The sequence below is a fragment of the Cryptomeria japonica genome, chromosome 5 (genome assembly GCF_030272615.1).
Source record: "Cryptomeria japonica chromosome 5, Sugi_1.0, whole genome shotgun sequence".
Classification (NCBI taxonomy): domain Eukaryota; kingdom Viridiplantae; phylum Streptophyta; class Pinopsida; order Cupressales; family Cupressaceae; genus Cryptomeria; species Cryptomeria japonica.
Window position 1 is genome coordinate 153,197,365 of NC_081409.1, and position 21,948 is coordinate 153,219,312.

The following is a 21,948-nucleotide window of genomic DNA, read 5'->3' on the forward strand; positions in this document are numbered from 1 at the left end:
ACAAGAGGTAGCGTGTCCCTTAAGGGCCGACCCTAAAAAGGGAACACAACCTTATCAAACAACAAACAAATACAACGTGTGGCCCCAAAAAGATTATCGAAAAAATAATAAAAGAGTTTTTGGCGCCAAGTTTATGAGGCCGACCCCATATTGCATCCCCAGCAACTCATATAAATAAAGAACATTTTGGTTGCAAATGAAATCAATTCAGTTCAATCTACTCTTCAAAACAAAGGTACGAACATCCTCAAACAACTACGAATTATCTCCAAAAGGGTGCGAATTGTTTTGAAGCCTCTCCTTCCAAGGTGATGGTTGATGAATCGTCTTGAGGCCTGTATGCTGGTGAAGAAGAAGATCTGTAGACTTTGTTGTATCAGATCTGAACATTGCTGTTTGAATTGTACACAAAACTGAAGGTGATAGGTGCTGCCCTTATCTGTTGTTAAGGTGCTGTAACAAAAGCCCTCTCTATGCATTGTATTGTTACAATTTAAAGTGAATACATAGTCAAACCTGTGGGTCTTTATAGCTGGGTTTTTCCTCATCGGAAGTTTTCCCACGGTAAATGTTTTGAGTCTCTTGTGTACTTGCTTTGTTTTCATGCCTACTTGTCTCAACTTAATCTGAAATTCATTTTATCAATTCTGATTTCTGATCTGAGACACAAAATTCTACATAGTATCAGAGCCAGGTTATACTAACATCAGATTTCAGTAAGGTCATATTTGTTGCATCTAGTTGCTGTTTGTTTTCAGATTAAAATGTCAGGTTTGAAGGGTGACGACAGACTTGATGGAGCCCTTGATTTTGCTGCCTGGAAAGTTCGCATTCAGCTCATACTTGAGGAGAGTGAGCTTCTCAAATTTGTTGAAGAAGAAAAGTTGTCCCCTCCTGAAGATGCAGAGGAACTAAAACAGTTCAAGAAGGAATCAGCCAAAGCTAGAAAGATCGTTATTGAATCCGTCAAAAATCATCTTGTTACTGTCATATTGAAGTTTGCTTCAGCCAGGGAAATAATCAAACACTTGGAAGGAATGTTTGAAGTCAACAATCTCAGCAGAGCCCTTGCTCTAAGGCAGCAGCTACTGCATATCAAAATGAAAGAAGCGGACTCAATCATGGCCTACTTTATGAAGATCAATAACTGAAGGATAAACTAAGTACTCTTGATTGTGAAGTTAGGGACAAAGATCTTGTTCTAATTGCATTAAATGGTCTACCCGATGAATGGGATCCCTTCATTCGTAGCATTGGCCAGAGAGCTGTGTTAAGGAAATAGCTTCATTCGGATTGAAGCAACTAATATATAACGACATTGAACGAAGGGTCATGTCCCCATAGGGTCATGACTCTACGTGGCATAAGCCACGTAGAAGTCATGCCCCTACATGGACATGACTCTTTATCCTTTTATTTATGGGCATCGACACTTGATGTGAACTAAAACCAATAACCGTGGCAGTTTCACGAACGAGCACACTGTTGATATTATCATAGAAGATTAATAGTTAGAGTTATATATATATACACATTGGAGGTAAAACATATTCATTGCAGTGATCTTATTAAAGTCTATCCTCATTGCATATTACCAGACTATTGTATTCTCTATCTTTGATCTAAATTCCGTAACATGGTATCAGAGCCAAGTTGGTAGAGAAATAATAAAATAGTGACACCTCCTTTCTAAAAAAAATTAAGACGTGCACTCAAAATCAAAGGAAAAACAATCATGGTGAACAGTGTTAGAGTAGAGGATAGACTCGAAGGCGCATCCAACTTTGTCTCATGGAGAATTCGAATAACAACAATTCTTCAAGAACTCGAACTAGATGCATACATAGAAGAAGATACTAAGATGCCCGAAGACGAGCCAGAGAAAACAACCTGGAAAAAACACAACAACAAGGCTAAGAAAATCACAATTGATGCTATTAAAGATCACATTCTCCCAACGATCTCAAAACTAACTACAGCTTATGATATGTTGAAGACAATTCAAAACTCATATAAAATAAATAATGCAAGCAGATTGCTCACTTTAAAATAGCAAATAATGCATATCTACATGAACAAAGGAGAAACAATCACATCCTATTTCATGAGGATTTCAGAATCAAAAGACTAATTCTCAACTATTGGGAATAATATAGATGATATGGAGCTATCTCTAATAGCACTTAAGGGATTACTATCCAGTTGGGAATCCTTTATTCAAGACACTAGTGCTTGTCCGACACTACCAAAATTCAATCAACTCAAGAATGATTGTACTCAAGAAGAATCTCGACTAATCACAAGAGGATTGGGTCCAAACAAAGGGGGAGAAATTCAAGCACTACATACTAACACAGGCAACAAAGGGAAGAAAAGGAAGTTCAAACGGAAGAGAGGAAATAATCACAAAAGCAAAGACTTCTCCAAGATTCAATGCTACAAGTGCGATAAATTTGGACACACTCACAGGTTCTGCCCAGAAAGAAAGAAAGCTCAAGCAACCATAGATGAAGTCAACGAAGTAGAGAATCCTCTATTTTTCTTAGCCTTATCAAGCGAACAAAACTCAAACAAACATATGTGGATAATCGACAGTGGAGCATCTCGACACATAACCGGTTTTAGAGATCAATTCGAAACCTTTGAAGGCCACTTAACTGAAGAAGTTACAATAGGAGACGATTCTACCTATCCAATGAAAGGAATTGGGACCTACTCAATTCAATTAAGAACAGGAGTTACATTACAATTGAAAGATGTTCTTTTTGTACCAAGTATCAAAAGGAATTTGGTCTCTATTTCAAGACTAGTTGATCAAGGATATCGTGTCACCTTCCATGAAGATAAAATTCTACTCTAGCCTAAAAACTCTATTCCTATAGGATCTAGAGATGGTAGTTTATACAAATTATGTAATACTCAAAAACAATCACTAAATCATGAAGTATCAACCTCTAATGAAATTTGGCATAGAAGATTAGGACATCTTCGATTTAATGCCCTACCTTCTATAGGAAAAATTACAACAGGATTACCCAATCTAAAATCTGATCATGTTGGAACTTGTAAAGGATGTGCTCTAGGGAAGAACTCCAAAGGATCCTTTCCCTCGAGTGAACACAAATCAAAAGATGTAGTAGAACTTGTCCACACTGATTTGTGTGGTCCAATGTCATTACCATCACTAGGGGGGTTCTTGTATTACGTGATATTTGTTGAATCACTCTAGAAAAACTTGGATCTATTTCATAAAACTCAAAGAATCAAATGAAGTGCTATTGAAATTTAAAAATTTAACGACCTAGTGGAAAATCAAACTGGGAAGAAAATAAAGACTCTAAGATCAGATAATGGGGGTGAATATATCTCTGAAAATTTTAAAGAATTCTGCATTTCTGCTGGGATTAACAGGGAGTGAACTGTACCTTATAATCCTCAACAAAATGGAGTTGTAGAAAGAAAGAACAGAACCATCATCGAAGCTGCTAAAGCCATGATGCATGATCAAAATCTACATATCTCATTTTGGGCTGGAGCCTCAAATACAGCTGTGTACATTCAAAACAGATGCCTTCATTCAATCCTAGAGAATATAACACCTGAAGAAACCTTTACAGGAAATAAATCAGATTTAAGCCATCTAAAAATCTTTGGTTGCCAAGTGTATATTCACGTTCCTAAAGAAAAGAGAACCAAACTAGAACCCTTCGAGAAGAAAGGCATATTTGTTGGCTACAATGAAACCACTAAAGGATATAGAGTCTATATTCCAAGACGAAGATCTATTGAAATCAGTAGAGATGTCAAATTTCAAGAAGATGCTACTTATAAACTATCTCTAAGTGCAGAAGATGATCTAACCACAGAATCAGGTGAAAATCCTACGGTTGAAAATCAGTTGGAGAATAGCATAGAAAATCATGAACTTCAATCACCTAATTTCGAGAATGCTGAAAAGCCTAACAACAAAAAAAGACCACTATGGGCAAGAAAGATGATTGAAGCAAATAATGTGGAACCCAATAAAATCTTCAAAGAGAATAAGAAAACAAGAAGTCAATCATGTTGTGTTGCACTCATGACCAAACTTATAATGAACCATCAAATGTTGAAGAGGCTTTAACATGTCAAGCTTGGAAAGATGCAATGATTGAGGAATACCAATCTATATTAAAAAATGATGTTTGGAACATTGTACCTAGACCAAAAGACAAATCAATTGTCTCATCAAAGTGGTTATTCAAAATCAAATATGCACCAGATGGTACTATTGAAAAACACAAAGCCAAATTCGTTGCCAGGGGGTTCTCTCAAAAGGCTAGAATTTATTACGAAGAGACATTTGCTCCAGTTGCCCGATATACTTTTGTAAGAACCATCATTGCCATTGCAGCTTCCAAAGGGTGGAAGATACACCAAATGGACCTGAAGACCGCATTTTTGAATGGTGTTATTGAGGAAGAAGTATATATAGAACAACCTAAAGGCTTTGCTACACATGATAGAAATCACCTGAAGGCTTTGCTACACATGATAGAAATCTCTATGTGTGTAGACTAAAAAAAGCTCTCTACGGCCTTAGGCAAGCTCCCAGGGCATGGTATGGAAGGATAGATAGTTATCTTTCCAAACTAGGATATTCCAAAAATGAAGCGGACTCTAACATATACTTCAAAATATCGGATGGTGACATGTTAATACTTGTTCTCTATGTTGATGACTTGTTGATAACAGGAGAAGATCACCTCATTGCAAAATGCAAACAAGATCTTGTGGCTGAATTCGATATGAAGGATCTAGGTCTACTACACTATTTTATGGGCCTAGAAGTATGGCAAAAAGAGAATTATATTTTCCTAATTCAAGGAAAATACACCACTGATATCCTGACCAGATTTGGTATGATAGATTGTAAGCCTCTATCCATTCCAATGGAAACAAATCTTCATAAGCTCAAAAATGAAGCAGCAGATTCCAAACCTACAAATCCTCAATACTATAGACAAATTATTGGATCTCTTATGTACCTAGTAAACACTCGCCTTGATATTTGTTACGCTACCAATGCGTTAAGTCATTTCATCTGCGAACCTAAGAAGATTCTCCTAATCGCTGCTAAGCATATTCTGAGATACTTGCATAGCACTATTGGACTTGGTCTGAAGTATAAAAATGTTGAGATACAACTCCAAGGGTATTCTGATTCCGACTATGCAGGAAGTTCCATTGATCGTAAAAGTACAACAGGGTTTTGCTTTAGTCTTGGCTCAGCTATGATATCCTAGTTTAAAAGAAAACAGTCAACAGTTACTCAGAGTTCCACTTAACGTGAATATATGGCTACCTCCATGGGAGCACGTGAGGCAGTATGGTTAAGGAAATTGCTAGTTGGACTATTTGGGAAGCCCCTAAACCCCACTATGATTCACTTTGATTCACTGTGATAATCAAAGTTGCATCAAACTTTCTGTAAATCCAATTTTTCATAATCGATCCAAGCATATAGAAATCCCATACCATTACATAAGAGATATGGTAAACAGAGATGTCATCAAATTGACCTACATCAGCACTGAAGAGCAAAGTGCCCACATATTCACCAAACCTCTTGCAAAGTTGAAAGTGGAGTACTTTAGAGGTAAGCTTGCTATGACTAAATTATAATGGAGATTTCTGATACTCGTCTTAATCATATGTAATTGATATATTCATGAATATCTTGAATGCAATATTGCATGTATGTGTTATGTCATGAAAGGTGACGATCTTTCATGTGATGTAAATGTAAAAATCACTATCAATAGCGTGATCTGTTATCAAGATTGACTACATTATGTTGTTGTCTCGAAATGTGCCGAAAATCTTGATACTAAATTTGCTATGATGAGTTATTTAATTATTATTCATTAAATGATTGTTCTGAAATATCTCGGAAATTATGATAACAATCATATCATGATTGACCTCATTAATTTGTTGTCCCAGAATGTGCCAGATATCATTATACTAAAATTATTTAACCTGTGATAATGACAATGTTACAATTGTGAATAGAATCAAGCTTGTAATCTTATTAGACTTCAAGTAGTCGTTGTCCAAGAGTGTTGGATATCAGATAACCCATATCTCTCTAAGATACGAAGTATTTAACTAGTAAGTGTTACTGAGCGAATGATACGGTCAAATCAATGTGTTTATCAAGAATGTTGTTCCTTTAAACTTAATTATGAAATTCAATCCTCTTTTGCTAAGAGGGAGTGTTAAGGATATAGCTTCATTTGGATTGAAGCAAGTAATATATAACGACATTGAACGAAGGGTCGCGTCCCCTTAGGGTCATGACTCTACGTGGCATAAGCCACGTAGAAGTCATGCCCCTACATGGACATGACTCTTCATCCTTTTATTTATAGGCATCGGCACTTGCTGTGAAATAAAACCAATAACCGTGGCAGTTTCCCGAATCAGCAAGTTGTCAATAATATCATAGAAAATTAATAGTTAGAGTTATATATATATATACACACATCGGAGGTAAAACATATTCATCGCAGTGATCTTATTAAAGTCTATCCTCACTACATATTACCAGACTATTGTATTCTCTATCTCTGATCTAAATTCCAGAACAAGTTGAACGTCCCAACTATGAGCATCTTCAAGCTGATTGCATTGAAGAGGAATCCCGCACTGAAGCGAGGGGAAAACACAAGAACTCTCACAAAGATGATAATCATGTTCTTACAGCTAAGTCCAAGAAAGGTGGGAATTGGAAGAAAGATAAGAGAAACAAGAATTTCAGACCTTCTTCCTACGATCCAAGAAAGAAGTCAAGAGATTCCTCCCATATACGTTGTTTCAGATGTGATAAGTATGATCACTATGCTAGAGACTGTCAGAATGAACCTAAGGAAAGGGAAGCAAATTTAAACGAAGTCTCTGAACAAAATGAGGACTATCTTCTTATCTCAGTCTTATCAAGCAATGTTCCTACAGACAGCAATACTTGGATGATTGACAGTGGAGCCTCCAGACACATCTCAGGTTACCGTGAACATCTTTTAGATCTGATAGAAAAGGACACCAATCTTCATGTGGTAATTGGTGATGATGCTCCATACTCCGTAAAAGGTTCTGGTACTACTTCTTTAAAACTAGATCCTGGTATTTCCTTACAACTCGATGATTTTCTTTTTGTAGCTGGAATTAAAAGAAATCTTATTTCCATTTCTGCTTTAGAAGATAAGGGTTTGCAAGTAGCATTTTCTCAAGCTAAAGTACTTCCTTGGTCTAAGAAATCTAGCTTCAAATCTGATCGTGTTATTGGAAATAGATATAATAGTTTGTATAAGCTTGCAGCTAACCCAATTCAAGCCCTCATTCATGAACTTCCTGAATCATTCAAGCTATGAAATAGAAGACCTGGACATCTGCACTTCTTGGCTCTCCCCACTCTTGGTAAAATTGACGTCTGGCCCTCATTCAAGCTATAATTCACGTCTGAACCTCACAATGTCGAAGAAGCTATGAATCACCATTGTACCTAGACCCAAAAGTAAGGCTGTTGTTTCTTCTAAATGGTTATTTAAAATTAAGCATAATGCTGATGGTAGTATTGAGAAATATAAAACTAGATTTGTAGCTCATGGTTTTTCTCAGAAGGAATGAATAGATTATGAGGAAACATTCACTCTTGTTGCTAGATATACTTCTATTGGATCTATAATAGTTGTTGTTGCAACTAAAGATTGGAGACTACATCAAATGGATGCTAAGACAACTTTTCAAAATGGTGTTATTGAGGAGAAGTCTACATTGAGCAACCAGAAGGTTATGTAATACATAGACGAGACTCTCATGTTTGCAGATTGAAGAAAGCCTTATATGGACTCAAACACGCTCCTCGTGCTTGGTATGAAAGAATTCATAAATACTTACTAAGCTTAGGGTACTAAGCTTAGGGTTTTGTAAGAATGATGTTGATGCTAATCTTTAATTTAAAATATGCAAGAATGATATGCTTATTTTGGTTTTATATGTGGATGATTTATTTCTCACTGGTGAAGATAAACTAATTATGAGATGTAAGAAAGAGTTTGCCTCAAAATTTGAAATGAAGGATTTAGGGTTCATGCATTACTTCCTAGGGTTAGAAGTATGGCAAAAATCTAATTAAACTATCCTAAGTCAAGGAAAGTACACTATTGATATTTTAAAAAGATTTAGAATGATGGATTGTAAACCTATGTTTACTCCTATGGAATCTAACTTAAAGAAATTGAGCATCTCTGCAACTAACTCTGATTTTGCAAATCCATATGAGTACAGGCAATTGATCGGATCTTTGATGTATCTAGTTAACACTAGACCAAATATCTGTTATGCAGTGAATGCTCTCAGTCAGGTCATGAGCATGCCTAAGCATGTTCACCTTGTTGCACCTAAACATATACCGAGATATCTGTGAGGCACTATTGGTTATGGACTGAAGTATTCACTCAATACTTGAATCTCCTTGGAAGGCTATTAAGACTGACACTGGGCAGGAAGTGTCAAAGACAAGAAAAGTACTTCGGGTATCTGTTTTAGCTTGGGATCTGCAGTAATCTCTTGGGCCTGAAGAAAACTATCTTCTGTAGCATTGAGTACTGCAAAAGCTGAGTACATTGCAGCATCTGTTGCATCCAGAGAAGCAATATGGCTCCGCAAACTTCTTGTTGGATTGTTTGAACAACCTAGTGGTCCTACTACCATTCATTTTGATAATCAGAGTTGCATAAAGATGTATGTCAACCCAGTATTTCATGATAAGTCAAAACATGTGGAAACTCATTATCACTACATTCAGGCTCTTGTTCAAAGAGGCGCCATTTAGCTAAAGTATATCAACACATATGAATAGGTTGGACATATTCTTACCAAGCCCTTGTCCAGAGTGAAGTTTGAATACTTTAGAGACAGCCTCAACTTCAGTAATCCACTATGGATCAAGAATGGTTAATTCTTGTGTGCAAGAATGGAAGGTTCCAATCTACGCTTGTGTGCTAGATGGAAGGTTGTAATTGCATAAAGACCCACTTGTGTATTACACTTTCTATGCTTGTGTGCTAGAACCATCCTATGCTTGTGTGTTAGGTGGAAGATGTAATTCTATGCTTGTGTGCTAGATGGAACTCTAAAGGTTCTAATTATGTATTCATTTTCTTCCTAATTAATAGAGAGTGTTCTTTTGTAACTATGAAAGAAAATAGGACTGGGCCCTCACGCTACAAGAGGTAGTGTGTCCCTTTAGGGCCGACCCTAAAGGGAGACCACGCCTCACCTTATCAAACAGCAAACAAATATAACGTGTGGCCCCAAAAAGATTATCGACAAAATAATAAAAGGGTTTTCGGCACCAAAGTTTATGAGGCCGACCTCATATTGCGTCCCCAGCAGATCATATAAATAAAGAACATTTTGGTTGCAAATGAAATCAATTCAGTTCGATCTGCTCTTCAAAAGAAAGGTGTGAACCTTCTCAAACAAGTGTGAATTATCTCTATAAGGGTGCAAATTGTTTTGAAGCCTCTCCTTCCAAGGTGATGATTGATGAATAATCTTTAGGCCTGTATGCTGGTGAAGAAGAAGATCTGTAGACTTTGTTGTATCAGATCTGAACATTGCTGTTTGAATTCTACACAAAACTGAAGTTGATAGGTGCTTCTCTTATCTGCTGTTAAGGTGCTGTAACAAAAGCTCTATCTATGCATTGTATTGTTACAATTTAAAGTGAATACATAGTCAGACCTATGGGTCTTTATAGCTCGGTTTAACCTCATCAGAGGTTTTCCAAGGGTAAATGTTTTGAGTCTCTTGTGTAGTTCCTTTGTTTTCATGCCTATTTGTTTCAACTTAATCTATAATTCATTTTATTAATTCTGATTTCTGATATGAGACACATAATTCTACATGGACTAGAAGATTTGTAAATGTAATGTCCCCTTCTCGAGCATGATCTTCTCAGATGACCGTTGGCCTATTCTGGAGACCCGTAGGCTACTCGGACGGTTTGATTAGGGTTTCTTGTGTGGAGGTTGTAGTTGCTCGTGAATTGGTGTTTGGACTATGGATTCCTTCTGGGTTTTCTGTGGACTTTGCAGTGATATGTTTCTCTTGGCATTCTGAGCACTTTCTGGAATTTACTATTTGTAGTAAATTCTATTTCTGGCAGTGATGCTATTGGTCTCGGCACAGTTGACTTTCCTCTTCAGTCAACTCAATTGGTTTATTCAATTTTGGCATTGGGAATGCAGTTTCGGAGAGATAAGTTCATTTCACTTAAATAACATTATATTTTAATGTTATATTTCCCCCCCTTGGCCTAATCTCTTAACTTAATGTTGTTTTAAAAGGGGTCTTTAAGGGGTGGCGCCATCATTGAGATTATTTTATAATTATTAAGGTTGAATTAAAGCCTTAAGTTGGACGCCAATACTTAAGTGATGAATTTAATTAAAAAGTCAAAATTGAAGCTTTGAAGAAAGCGACGCCATCTATTGGAGGATTAGGGTTTGGCTCTGAAAGGAAGATTAGGCTTTCGAGAAGGTCAACGGAAAATTATAAAAGGAAGCCTTTGGTTCTCTTTTCGTATCTTTTTTGTCTACAGGAATGTTATTCTACCGGATTGGCTTTGGGATTGCTTCGAGGAATGTACGCCTCCTAGCTTGGCATTGCTTCTCGCTTGAAAGATAGCGACTAGTGGTGAGATAGTGTAGTTTTGAGAGTTTGTATTGGGATTTGTGCATTGTAATCAGCTTATGGCTTTCTAGTTCAGATTTATGCATATTAGAGAAATTCTGGAAATTGCATTTTCATTACAGCAGGTTGTCTTTTCATTCATAAGTCAAAAAATACCAAAAAGATCGTTCTGGGTATTGTTTAGATCCTTTTGTCTGGGAAGGCCGCCACCTTTGTCTTAAGTTTCAGATTTTTTAGAGAAGCATGGGATTTTTAAAGTAAAATCGCCCCTCTTGCTGGGCCGTACCTTTTTGCTTGTCTTGGTTTTCGTGCATAGATTAAATAGACACTTTTGATCAGCTTTCAGTGTCCTATCTTGGTCGCCATCTTCATAGGATCATATTGCATTTCGTCTGGTGGAATTTGGTTGAGTTTGGAGTGAGTTGTGAGTGAATCTGTGAGTTACAGGGCTGCTGTTCATGCATGCGGAAAACAGGACTGTCACAAATCACATTGTCATGTTGGCTTAAATAATAGAGTTTTGATTTAAGCTTTATTACTCAGTGAGGGAAACTCAATATATATTGTTGCAGCTCTATTCATCTCTTGATTCACATTGATAGCAAGGCATTATCTATCATATTGTAAGCTGGCAGTAGTACTGACAGCAATTCATAATCTTGCTTTATCATTTTGTAATGCTCATCTCTGCATTCCGTAATTGCTTTGTAATATCTTACATCTCCGCCCTATGGTAGCTCCTTTCCCACTCCGGTTCAGAAAGCACATTCTGGGTGTTGAGTTACTTTCAGCATTCTCGCTTATTTTCTGTAATTGCATTGTAATTCTTAGTATCTCCATCATATGGTAGCTCCCATTCCATCTCGGTTTGGAAAGCACATTCTTGACGTCGAGTTATTTCAGTTTATTAGTTGGTAAGGATCCTCTGACCACAAGCTCGTCGTTCGCCGGTGCATTCTTGGTTAGAGTTCTTTGTATCAGGATTTCTTTCAAATCCTTTGACCAATGCTCACACCTTGCCCACATCGGGATCCTGGTGTACATTCTGGTTAGAGTTGCTTCAGCATCGTTTTGGTTTAGAGCTAACCTTAACGGGTGCGTTTTGTTTGTAACTTGCAATTGAAAAAACGAAAAAATTTGGCTCGGAATATTTCAGTAAATCAGTGGTATGATCTATAAATGCTTTCCTAGCCGCTTATTGATACCTAATTTAGACTATTATAATTTATAGCTCTCTAAGAATTTTGATAAACACATTTAGTTTCTTTCTTATGCCATAAGGGTCTCAATTTCTTTATAACCATACACTATAATCTAAGCAAGATTAGAAAAGAGATATAATTGTTCCACTTTAAGAAACTTAAAAAGAAAGAAGGCACTATCATCATGTCTCATAAAAAGGATCATTTAACTCCTCATTTACAGTAAATCCACAAAATAATCAAATTTCGTGATCCAATAATTCTTACCTACACTTATAAAAATTACATACATCAAGAAGATTATTAAAGAACATACTTCAGAACTCAATATAAACCTGTGATATAAATAAGACATCATGTAAACAAAGACAAAAAAAACTAAAATACGATGGATTTAATATGTAACAAACCTGAGCTATATGATAATTTCTTAAACCTTCCACTCGACATGGAACAAGATGGTCCTCATAATCACCATGTCCAAGCTGCCCATACTTACTCCAGCCATATGTGTACAAATTACCCGAATCTGAAACTGCAATGGTGTGACGCCATCCACAAGCAATCATGCTGAATTTCTCTCCCTGCACAAGTTATAAAAAGAGAATAATATAGATGAGATCCATGACAATAAGAAATTCTTATATCCCTATGTATCTTCACGAGTTACCGTGTAAATTTTTTTCCCACTTGCTCTTTGATACAAATGGTAACATGAAAAACCTTAACAAAATGTATTATGTATTAATGGAAGTTATTTGAAAGAACCTATTAAAAATTTCTTCATCGTAATAAAATATGAAAGCATATAGCGATCGCCAAATTGAAACAAGTTTATTTCATGCCAACTCAGAGGGAGGTAGAATCTACTTGTTCCCAAACAACCACGTTAAACTAGGTGTACCAAGACACTTAAATGGACTGATTTATTCAAGACTGTAATTAATGAGCATTGGAAGAGTGATTACATAATGTTGTTCTATTCAATGGTTTCAGAAAATTCCTACTCTAGTGGAGGCATTTACATTTATAGAATTGTACCTACCCATTTATATTTTGTAACCAACATATTTATTCTTCATCATCCTATTTGAATACCAAGAACTAGAATATCGATTTGAAAAGACAACATGAAGTTTGTACACTATAGGGTAAAATATCCAATAGATGTGAGCCCAAACTTTGCACCCCTTAAACTCAAACCTTGCAATTCCAAATTATTCTGAAACTTTTACGCCACATTACCTAACATGTTCACTGCTTAAACCCAATATTTCAGATCCACATCATCATATATGGTGCCAGATAAGCATTCTTTTGTTGTGGTGTAAAGGTGAGTCCAATGAGTGAGTCCGATGATTGTGCATTAACTCAAGTCTTTTAAGTCTGCTCTACCGCATCACATGATTTGTTACCTTTTCAAGAAAGATTTTGTTTCTTTTGTATAAGTATTGACTGCCAGCATTAATAGCTATGAAGTCAGAACTAATAGCAATTTAATGAAACAGAAATTGCATTTTAATGTCCCAATGCATTCCCGACTATAGGATGTTTCTCAACTACTAGGTACTTTGCCCTACATGCTTATATTTTTCGAGGCTTTGGCACACGATATTGTAAAGAACGTGGAATAGTAAATTTCACATTTGTGTGCAAATCTGACTGCAACCTCTTTATTGGAATGATTTAGAGATGAGAAGTAAGGTTTTAAGAGTCATTAGGATACCTTTGAAACATAGAGATGAACTTATCATCCTAATGAGGATGAACAATAACCCAACCAATATTGAGGTAACATTTCTAAAATTGCATTGAGGAAGATTTCTTGGTATGGGTGATAGCGTATAGATATCTTTGTCCATGAGAACTTCCCTAAATTTGAAATACTTCAACTATTTAGACATACCTGCAAGAAATTTGATCATCAAAAGACATTTGGTTGATGTCAAATCGTTGTATGCAAAACATATCACTAACTATCAAAACACACCTTTAGTTTTATTAAGGCATTTCTAAGAGTTGAGACAGCTGTTGTCATTTAATAAATGGAGAGAATAGATTTTTGAGAATTTTTCTATTCCGAGTATTTAGTCCCACACGACACCATGTGGATGTTCTACTCGGGAAGACAAAACATTAGGGTCACAGCCTTTTTTAATCATTACATAACCTTTATACCATTGCATATTCTACTGTGTACATAACCTTATAGAGTGCACAAAGTTATCAGTAGTCAGTTTATGATTACCTTAACTCTTTATTAAGTTATATGATCAGTTAGTCTTATTTAAGAAATTAAGTCACTATACATGTTATATTCAGTTCTCTAAGTTGGCTTGGATAGCAGCTAGGGCATGAATATTGCATATATAGGAGCAAATGGTTAATTTATTATCCTCATATTGGGAATTGTGTTGTCAACAGAAATATCTGGAGGTTTGCCCCATCAAAGTGGATTAATATTCATTAATATTCTCTGTTATTAGGCATTTGTAGCATATTTCTTATAATATTCTTCTCTTGTGCAATTAATTTCATCAGTATTGGTATCCAAGCATGATCTAGGCATTTCAAGGGCCAAAAACAATGCATTTTTTTACTCAAAATGTCAACTTGGTAATTTCTTCCTTGATTTTTAAAGGCTTTTTCAAGTCCATACTGACACTGCTACACTCCAGATTTGATGTCATTTCGAGCAGATTTGTAGTTAATACAAAATTAGGATTTCCAATAAATTCAGACCTAAGGTTTCAAAGCAACAAAAAAATTCTGATTTTTGGAGTGTTAATCAAAGACATATTGAACTTGATACAGTCCAAGGTCATTTGGAGCAAAACTGAAGAAGTTATTGCAAAATTATGGTTTCCACCAAATTTGCTATCAAGACTACAAATTTCTGGGAGACATTTTTTTCAGAGGTTATAAATAGATACAATAAAAAAATCAGATTAGTTTAATTTTTTCGTAGTGAATTATTGTGAAAGACTTGGATATTATCATGGCAAGCCCCACAACAAGAGGCAAAAAGAATTGTCAAACCTGGAAAATCTCCAATCAATGATGATGTAGTAATTGAGCAGATTAGTTTCATAGATAATGAATCTATAAGGGAACAATTAAGGAAAGATGGCAACAAAATGAAGATCTTGTCGGCAATGATGGAGCAAACACAAGGGGAAGCTGAGATGAGTAATATCATGAAAATGGATGAACAAATAGTGTCTTGCTAAGGTTCTTAACATTTCCAACACATGGAGACACACCACAAGACTCAGGAAGATTCTGTGTCTTCTATGAGGCATGAGGCTTCGGATTTTAATCATATCCAAAGATGAAGCATCAGCCAAGTAATTCTATGACTAAGCATTTAAGAGCAAAGATGGATATGCAGAAGTCAGTAAAGATCCAAACAATTGACTTTACCAAATGAAGCAAATCATTGACCTTCATGGTGTTCCATGTCAACAAAAAGCTTGAATGGCATCCTTATACTTGGAAATTTGGAACCAAACCAATTCATTTGGTATCATTGGCTATGTCAAAAACAGGAAAATAAGGGATGTCTAGACACATAGTATGTTTTCCAAAAGGAACATACTATGGTGACAATCGTATGGATAGCTACTTCAATCAAATAACCAAATTAAAGCAAATAGCTAGGTATGATCAAGGATTATATTTATTGACTTCATAATATGTTTTAAGAGTCGAGAATATTGCAGAGAAAAACTTGAGGAATTATTCAAAGAGATTTTAAAAGACCACATCAAATATGAGATACACTTGTTATGTCCAAATTCCATACCCTAGGCAATTATTATGGCAAGGCAAGTAGAAAAAAAGTAGATAAATTGTTAGATAACAAATATTATCAAACATAATTATATACATTGTACACTGACTACATCATCCCCATCCAAAGAAAAATTTGACTTCCAAAGACAAGTAAACATCAAGTAACATTCGAGAAGACTAAGGACAGTTTCGTACACAAAATTTATATTAACTTCAAAGTGCACCTTCCAAACTCAGACTTGTATTGGACTTGGAAAATCAAATGGGGGTCTATGGGCAACGCCCCTCACGGGGTTCTAGGGCAGCTACCAAGGCACACCCGCTTCGCTGATACAGGGTAGAGCCTCCGCCGCCAAGCCCAAATTAGGACCTTTCGAACCACACTAATCATCATGACACACATAATTTTTGTGACTTTTTAAATGCCAAAAACAATGTTGATGAAGCCACGAAATAGAGATTTCAGACTGTTTAACCCACGTACGCAGCATATGAAGGTTTGTGTTGCGAAGAATCCACCTCATTGCATGTTAGTAATAAGTTGAGTTGTGCTAGAAATCAAAAAGCACCTTGGATGACCATGTGGAAGTCGTATGAGGGTACCAAGAAATCACCTAAGTCGTAGACCGAGTGTGGGAGGCCGTATGCTGCCACATGAAGGCAGTCGTATTCCTAATGAACTAGGTCATACACAGTTTGTGAAAGCAAGCTGTACGATGTGTCACAAAAAATGTCGCATATTGTTGCTGAGAATGGTTCGTGCACTGAGAACCAAGTACTTTTTTTCTCATACAATGTGTAGCAAGAAAATCTATCACACAGGATGTAATGTCCCCAATCGGATTAGCATAAATAATTAATTTCCATATACTAAAATTGATTGAGAGGCTAAACATGGAGCCAGTCATTGGCATTCTTAAATTAGTTATTAACAAGTACTTTTGTATTTTTCCTCGTTAGAAGATAAATCTCGCTATTCCTCTCGGTGACTATTTCCTAAGAGTTCTTTCTAATTTTTTATTGATCCAATATCATTATTATTTTTTGACCAAAACATCCTATATATATATATATATATATATATATATATATATATATATATTATTATTATTATTATTATTATTGACCTTTTTATAAATCCTTAATACTACTACTGCTTTTGAAAACCTTAATGATTCATATATCTATTGTGGCTGGTCAAGACAGACAGATCTGACACATGTCAGATCTGGTCTGCCACTTTAATCAAATTAACTAATTACCATCATACAGACTGCAGACTGTGTGTAATCTTGTTAAAAATAAATAAATAAATTGTGGGGATACCACAGTGGTATCAGAGCCACTCTTCCTACCAGCCTGTGTGACAGAAGGGTTCCATGAGTGACAGAGATATCAGATAATGCAACCTGGAACAGAGAATGCAGCAGTATCAGATGCTGTCAGTGCCAATAGAGGAAACTTTTTTAGAGGTTTTGAGAAACCGAGATAAGGAGGTTGATTTAGTAGATTTTGTGGATTCAATGGGAGAGAATATTCGGTCAGAATGATGCAATTGTGGCTGTGGACAAAATGGAGAAAAAATTTGATACTATGATGGACATGACATCCGAGATGATAGCCACTTTTAGACAGAGTGTTGGAGGAGAGCATAGTCAAGATCAGAATCAAAATATGAGTGGAAATAATGTCGGCACTTCCAACAACTCTAGTGGTAATGGGAATGGCAGCAACAATAGTACCAATAATGGTGGAATGCCTATTGGGTCAGTGACAAGGCCTTTCCAACCAGTTTTCCTTCCAAGAGAAACACCACCCCCTAAAGTCGAAGTCCCTATGGCTGATGAGATCCGGTCTAGTTTTGTGGAGTATGCATCACTTTCCCAAGAGATCCGAAATGTCTTCTTTGTTGACCAGTACATGAATCAGAAGAAGAGCAAGGAAGGAAGATATGATAATCGATACTCCACTCCAAGAGATTATCAACAAGCTCTTGGGAAGGTTACTCTAGCGCATTTTGATGAAAACGGTAAGAGCACAACTAGAGCGTGGGTGCAAAAGTTGGATAATTATTTGTCCTTGCGGCCTATGGCCGAAGAAGAGGCCATCATGTTTGCCACCTTGCACTTGGATGAAGTTGCTTACGAGTGGTCCATAGGTTGGTCACCCTTGGCCATAACTTGATCAATACCTATGCTGAATTCACCAACAAGTTGATTGAAAGATTTGATACCAAGGATCCGGAGGCGAAGTTTCGAGAGCTTGCACAACTCAAACAACGGGGCTCTTTGGATACTTTCATAAGTGAGTTTCAAAGTCTTTCAATTATGCTTAGTAGTATTTCTGAGAAGAGGTTAGTGGTCCTATTCACTGAGGGACTTGAATAACCATTGAAGGGGTGGGTAAAAGCCTTTGACCCGCCCACCTTGGCTGAAGCAATCAAGAAGGCTAGGAGCATGGTGTTGGCTGCCCCTAAGTCAAAATTTCAGTCAAAGCCTTTCTCATTTCATAAAAACAAGAAGAAATTTTCTAATCAACCTAAGAAGTTCCCCTCCCGGATCGACTTTGAGCTCCGTGAAGAGCTCCGGAGAAAGAATCTATGCTATTCCTGCAAAGAACCTTGGGTTCCAAGTCATAGATGCCATGGGAAGAACAGCAGCTTGATTTGGAGGGAAGTGAGTATGAAGAGGCTCCAAAAGGGCTTGAAAGCGACCATGAAGGTAGGGGTATAGTTGCCCAACTCTCGAGCTTTCAAAAGAATGAATCATTCAGAGTACGAGGAGTATTGGGAGAGCATCGACTTGTTGCTCTAATTGATACAGAAGCAACTCACAACTTCATTGATGCTAGAATTGTTGCAAAGAGAGGTCTAATCACTGATGATGTTAAATACTTCAAGGTCATGGTGGCTGATGGAACAGCCATTTGTTGCAAACGGATGGTTTCAAACATGTCAATGAAGCTGGGTAACCATGAGGTCAAGGATGACTTTTATGTTGTCAACATTGGAGGAAATGATGATGTGGTCCTCGGCATTCAATGGTTGCAATCTCTTGGAGAGATCACCGTCAACTTGCAAACGATGGAGTTAGATTCATGTTTGAAGAAAAGAGGGTAGTATTGAGAGGGGTGTCTAATGGAGGCCCTCGGATTGTATACTTGAAGAGGATGGAGAGGCTGATCCACCATAACCAAGTGGAGTGGGCAGCAGAGTGTTTCATAATGCCATCGAGTCCACTAGAAGAAAAAGGAAGCTACTCTACAAACATAGAATCTTTATTCACAAAAAACAGTAAGATTTTTGGGAATCCCCCTCTTGGAAAATCTCCTGAGTGTGTGATAATGCCATCTAATTCACTTGAAGAGAAGAGAAATTATCCTCATGACATTCAAGCTTTGATTACAAAGAGGAGTAAGGTGTTTGAGAATCCACCTCCAAGTAGACCTCCTGAGCGAGGTATTGAGCACATTATTGAGTTAGTAAAAGGAGCTAAGCCTGTCATGACCACCCCTTATCTATACCCCAGGAAGCAAAAGGATGAAATTGAGAAAGCCAATAAGGAGCTTCTTGACATGGATTACATTCGGCCGAGCAAGAGCCCTTTTGATTCAGCTGTAGTTCCGGTGAAGAAGAAGGATGGGACCATGCACATGTGCGTGAATTATCGGGCTCTCAATCAAAAAACCATAAAAAATTGGTATCTTATTCCTAGGATTGATGAGCTACATAATGTTGTCTACTTTTCAAAGATTGATCTCAAGTCTGACTATCATCAAATTAGGATGAAGGAATCTGACATTGAGAAGACAACCTTCAGGTGCCACTTTGGGCATTTTGAGTATTTAGTCATGCCCTTTCGCTTGACTAATGCACCTGCTACCTTCCAGTCGTGCATGAACAAGATTTTTCAAAAGCAGTTGTCGAAGTTCATGGTTATCTTCTTTGATGACATCCTCATTTTCAATAAGTCATCGAAGGAGCTCTTGCAGCACTTAGATGAAATTCTCAGCATTCTGGAGTATGAATCATTGTTTGCAAAAGAATCTTAAGTGTGAATTTGGAATGAAGGAGTTTCTGTACTTGGGGCATATCATCCATGCAGAAGGAGTGAAGGTTGATCCAGAAAGATCAAAGCCATAGTTGATTGGCCTCCACCTAAGAACTTGACTCACCTGAAGGGGTTCTTGGGTCTATGTGGCTTCTATCGGAAGTTTGTGAAAGGTTACTCTCAGATGGCTGCCCCCCTCACGGATCTCACTAAGAAAGGAGCTTTAGTGTGGTCAAAAAAGGCACAAGGAGTTTTTGAGTTTAAAGAACTTATGAGCTCATGCCCTGTTTTGGCCCCACCTGATTTCTCCAAGCCTTTCGAGCTTCAGTGTGATGCATCGGGAGAGGGTGTTGGAGCTATGTTGATGCAAGACAAACACCCGATTGCGTCTGAAAGCAGAAAACTAAGAGGAGCTGAGAGATCATATTCTATTTATGATAAGGAATGCTTGTGATTATGCACACCCTGGCCAAGTTCAAGCAGTACTTGGTAGGAAGCAAGTTTTTGGTGAAGACAAATCACAACAACCTCAAGCATTTCATGCATCAAAAGGACCTGAATGAGAGGCAACAGAAATGGGTAAGCTACAAGCTTACGACTTTGACATTGAGTATGTCAAAGACAAAAACAATGTTGTGACAGATGCTCTTTCACGAAGACCCCATTTGAACTCTCTATGTGAGCTCACTGCTGATTGGAAAGATTTATTGCTTGCTGAATAAGCCAAAAATCAGTTTGCAACTAGCATTATAGAGGGTATTTTTCAGGATGAAAGGTAAAAGGTGGTAGACGGTTTGATACTCTACAAGGGTAGGATCTTTTTGTTACCTGGATCTTAGCTCAAAAAGAAGATTCTACAGACTTTTCATGACATTCCCCTTATTGGTCATCAAGGTTATTTCAAGACCTACACACAGATTCGTGAGAGGTTCTCATGGAAGGGGCTGAAAAATAAAGTGTTGACCTACATCAAAGAGTGTCACACCTGTCAGATGAACAAAAATGAGCATACTCTACCTGTTGGTTTGTTGCAACCGCTGCCTATTCCCAACCAAAAATGGGAAAGTATTTCAATGGATTTGATCACGCAGTTGCATTTACGTGGTGGTGGATAGATTAACCAAGTTTGCTCATTTCTTCGCCATCGCTGGTTCTTTTACAGCAGCTCAAGTGGCTGATGTGTTTTTCCGTTAAGTGTTTAGATTGCATGGGCTGCCCAAGAATATTGTAAGTGATAGGGGCAGCAATTTCCTAAGCACCTTTTGGCAGGATATTTTCAGATTGTGTGGCACAGTGCTTACTCCAAGCACAAGCTACCACCCCCAGACTGATGGACAAAAAGAGATTGTAAACAAATGGTTGGAAGGCTATCTTAGAAATTATGTTTCAGAACAGCAAAAAACATGGGTGAGATGGCTCCATTTAAGGGAATATTGCAATAATTCCTCATATCACATGTCCATTAGGATGTCTCCTTTCATGGCACTGTAAGGTTACGAGGCCCCTAGCTTTGCTGATTTGATATTTGGTGATAGCAAAGTCCCTCAATCTAAGGATACGGTACAGCAGTGTCTAATATTCTGAAGCCTTTGAAGAATAACCTCCAGATTGTGCAGAATCAACAAAAGTTGTACATTGACCAGCAACATGTAGAGCGATCATTTGAGGTTGGAGACATGGTCTACCTTAGACTTCAACCTTTCAGACAGTCTTCTCTTAAGAAGAGTGGAGCAGAAAAAATTAAGCCACATTTCTATGGTCCATTCCAAGTCACCAGGAAAGTTGGTGCAGTGGCTTACGAGTTGGAGCTACCAGAAAGTAGCAAAGTTCATAATGTCTTCCACGTGCCACGCCTCAAGAAGGCACTAGGACACAACGTATTGATCTCTTCAAATTTACCCCCTTTGGATGAGGAACGGCAGTTGGTTCTGATTCCTGAAGAGATTATTGATTTCAGAGAGCACTCCTTGAGGAGAAGTACAATCAAGGAGTACTTGGTGAAGTAGAAGAACCTAGCCGCAGAGTACGCTACTTGGGTGAGTGAAGAGATTCTGCAGCATTTAAACTTGCAATTGCTTGAGGGCAAGCAATCTTGGGGAGGGCGGAGTGTAATGTCCCCTTCTCAATGAGGAGTAATCAATGGTCCGTTGGCCTATTCCGGA

General features: G+C 37.4%; 1 protein-coding gene across 2 annotated transcripts in view; it reads right to left on the bottom strand.

Moving 5' to 3' along the window:
* Positions 1-21,948, bottom strand: part of LOC131067629 (ultraviolet-B receptor UVR8) — a 195,006-nt gene that overhangs the window by 86,898 nt on the left and 86,160 nt on the right. For both annotated transcript variants that reach the window (XM_058002716.2, XM_058002717.2), the window contains exon 6: positions 12,353-12,526. In XM_058002716.2, the coding sequence (XP_057858699.2) occupies positions 12,353-12,526 (174 nt within the window). The remainder of the gene's footprint in view (positions 1-12,352; positions 12,527-21,948) is intronic.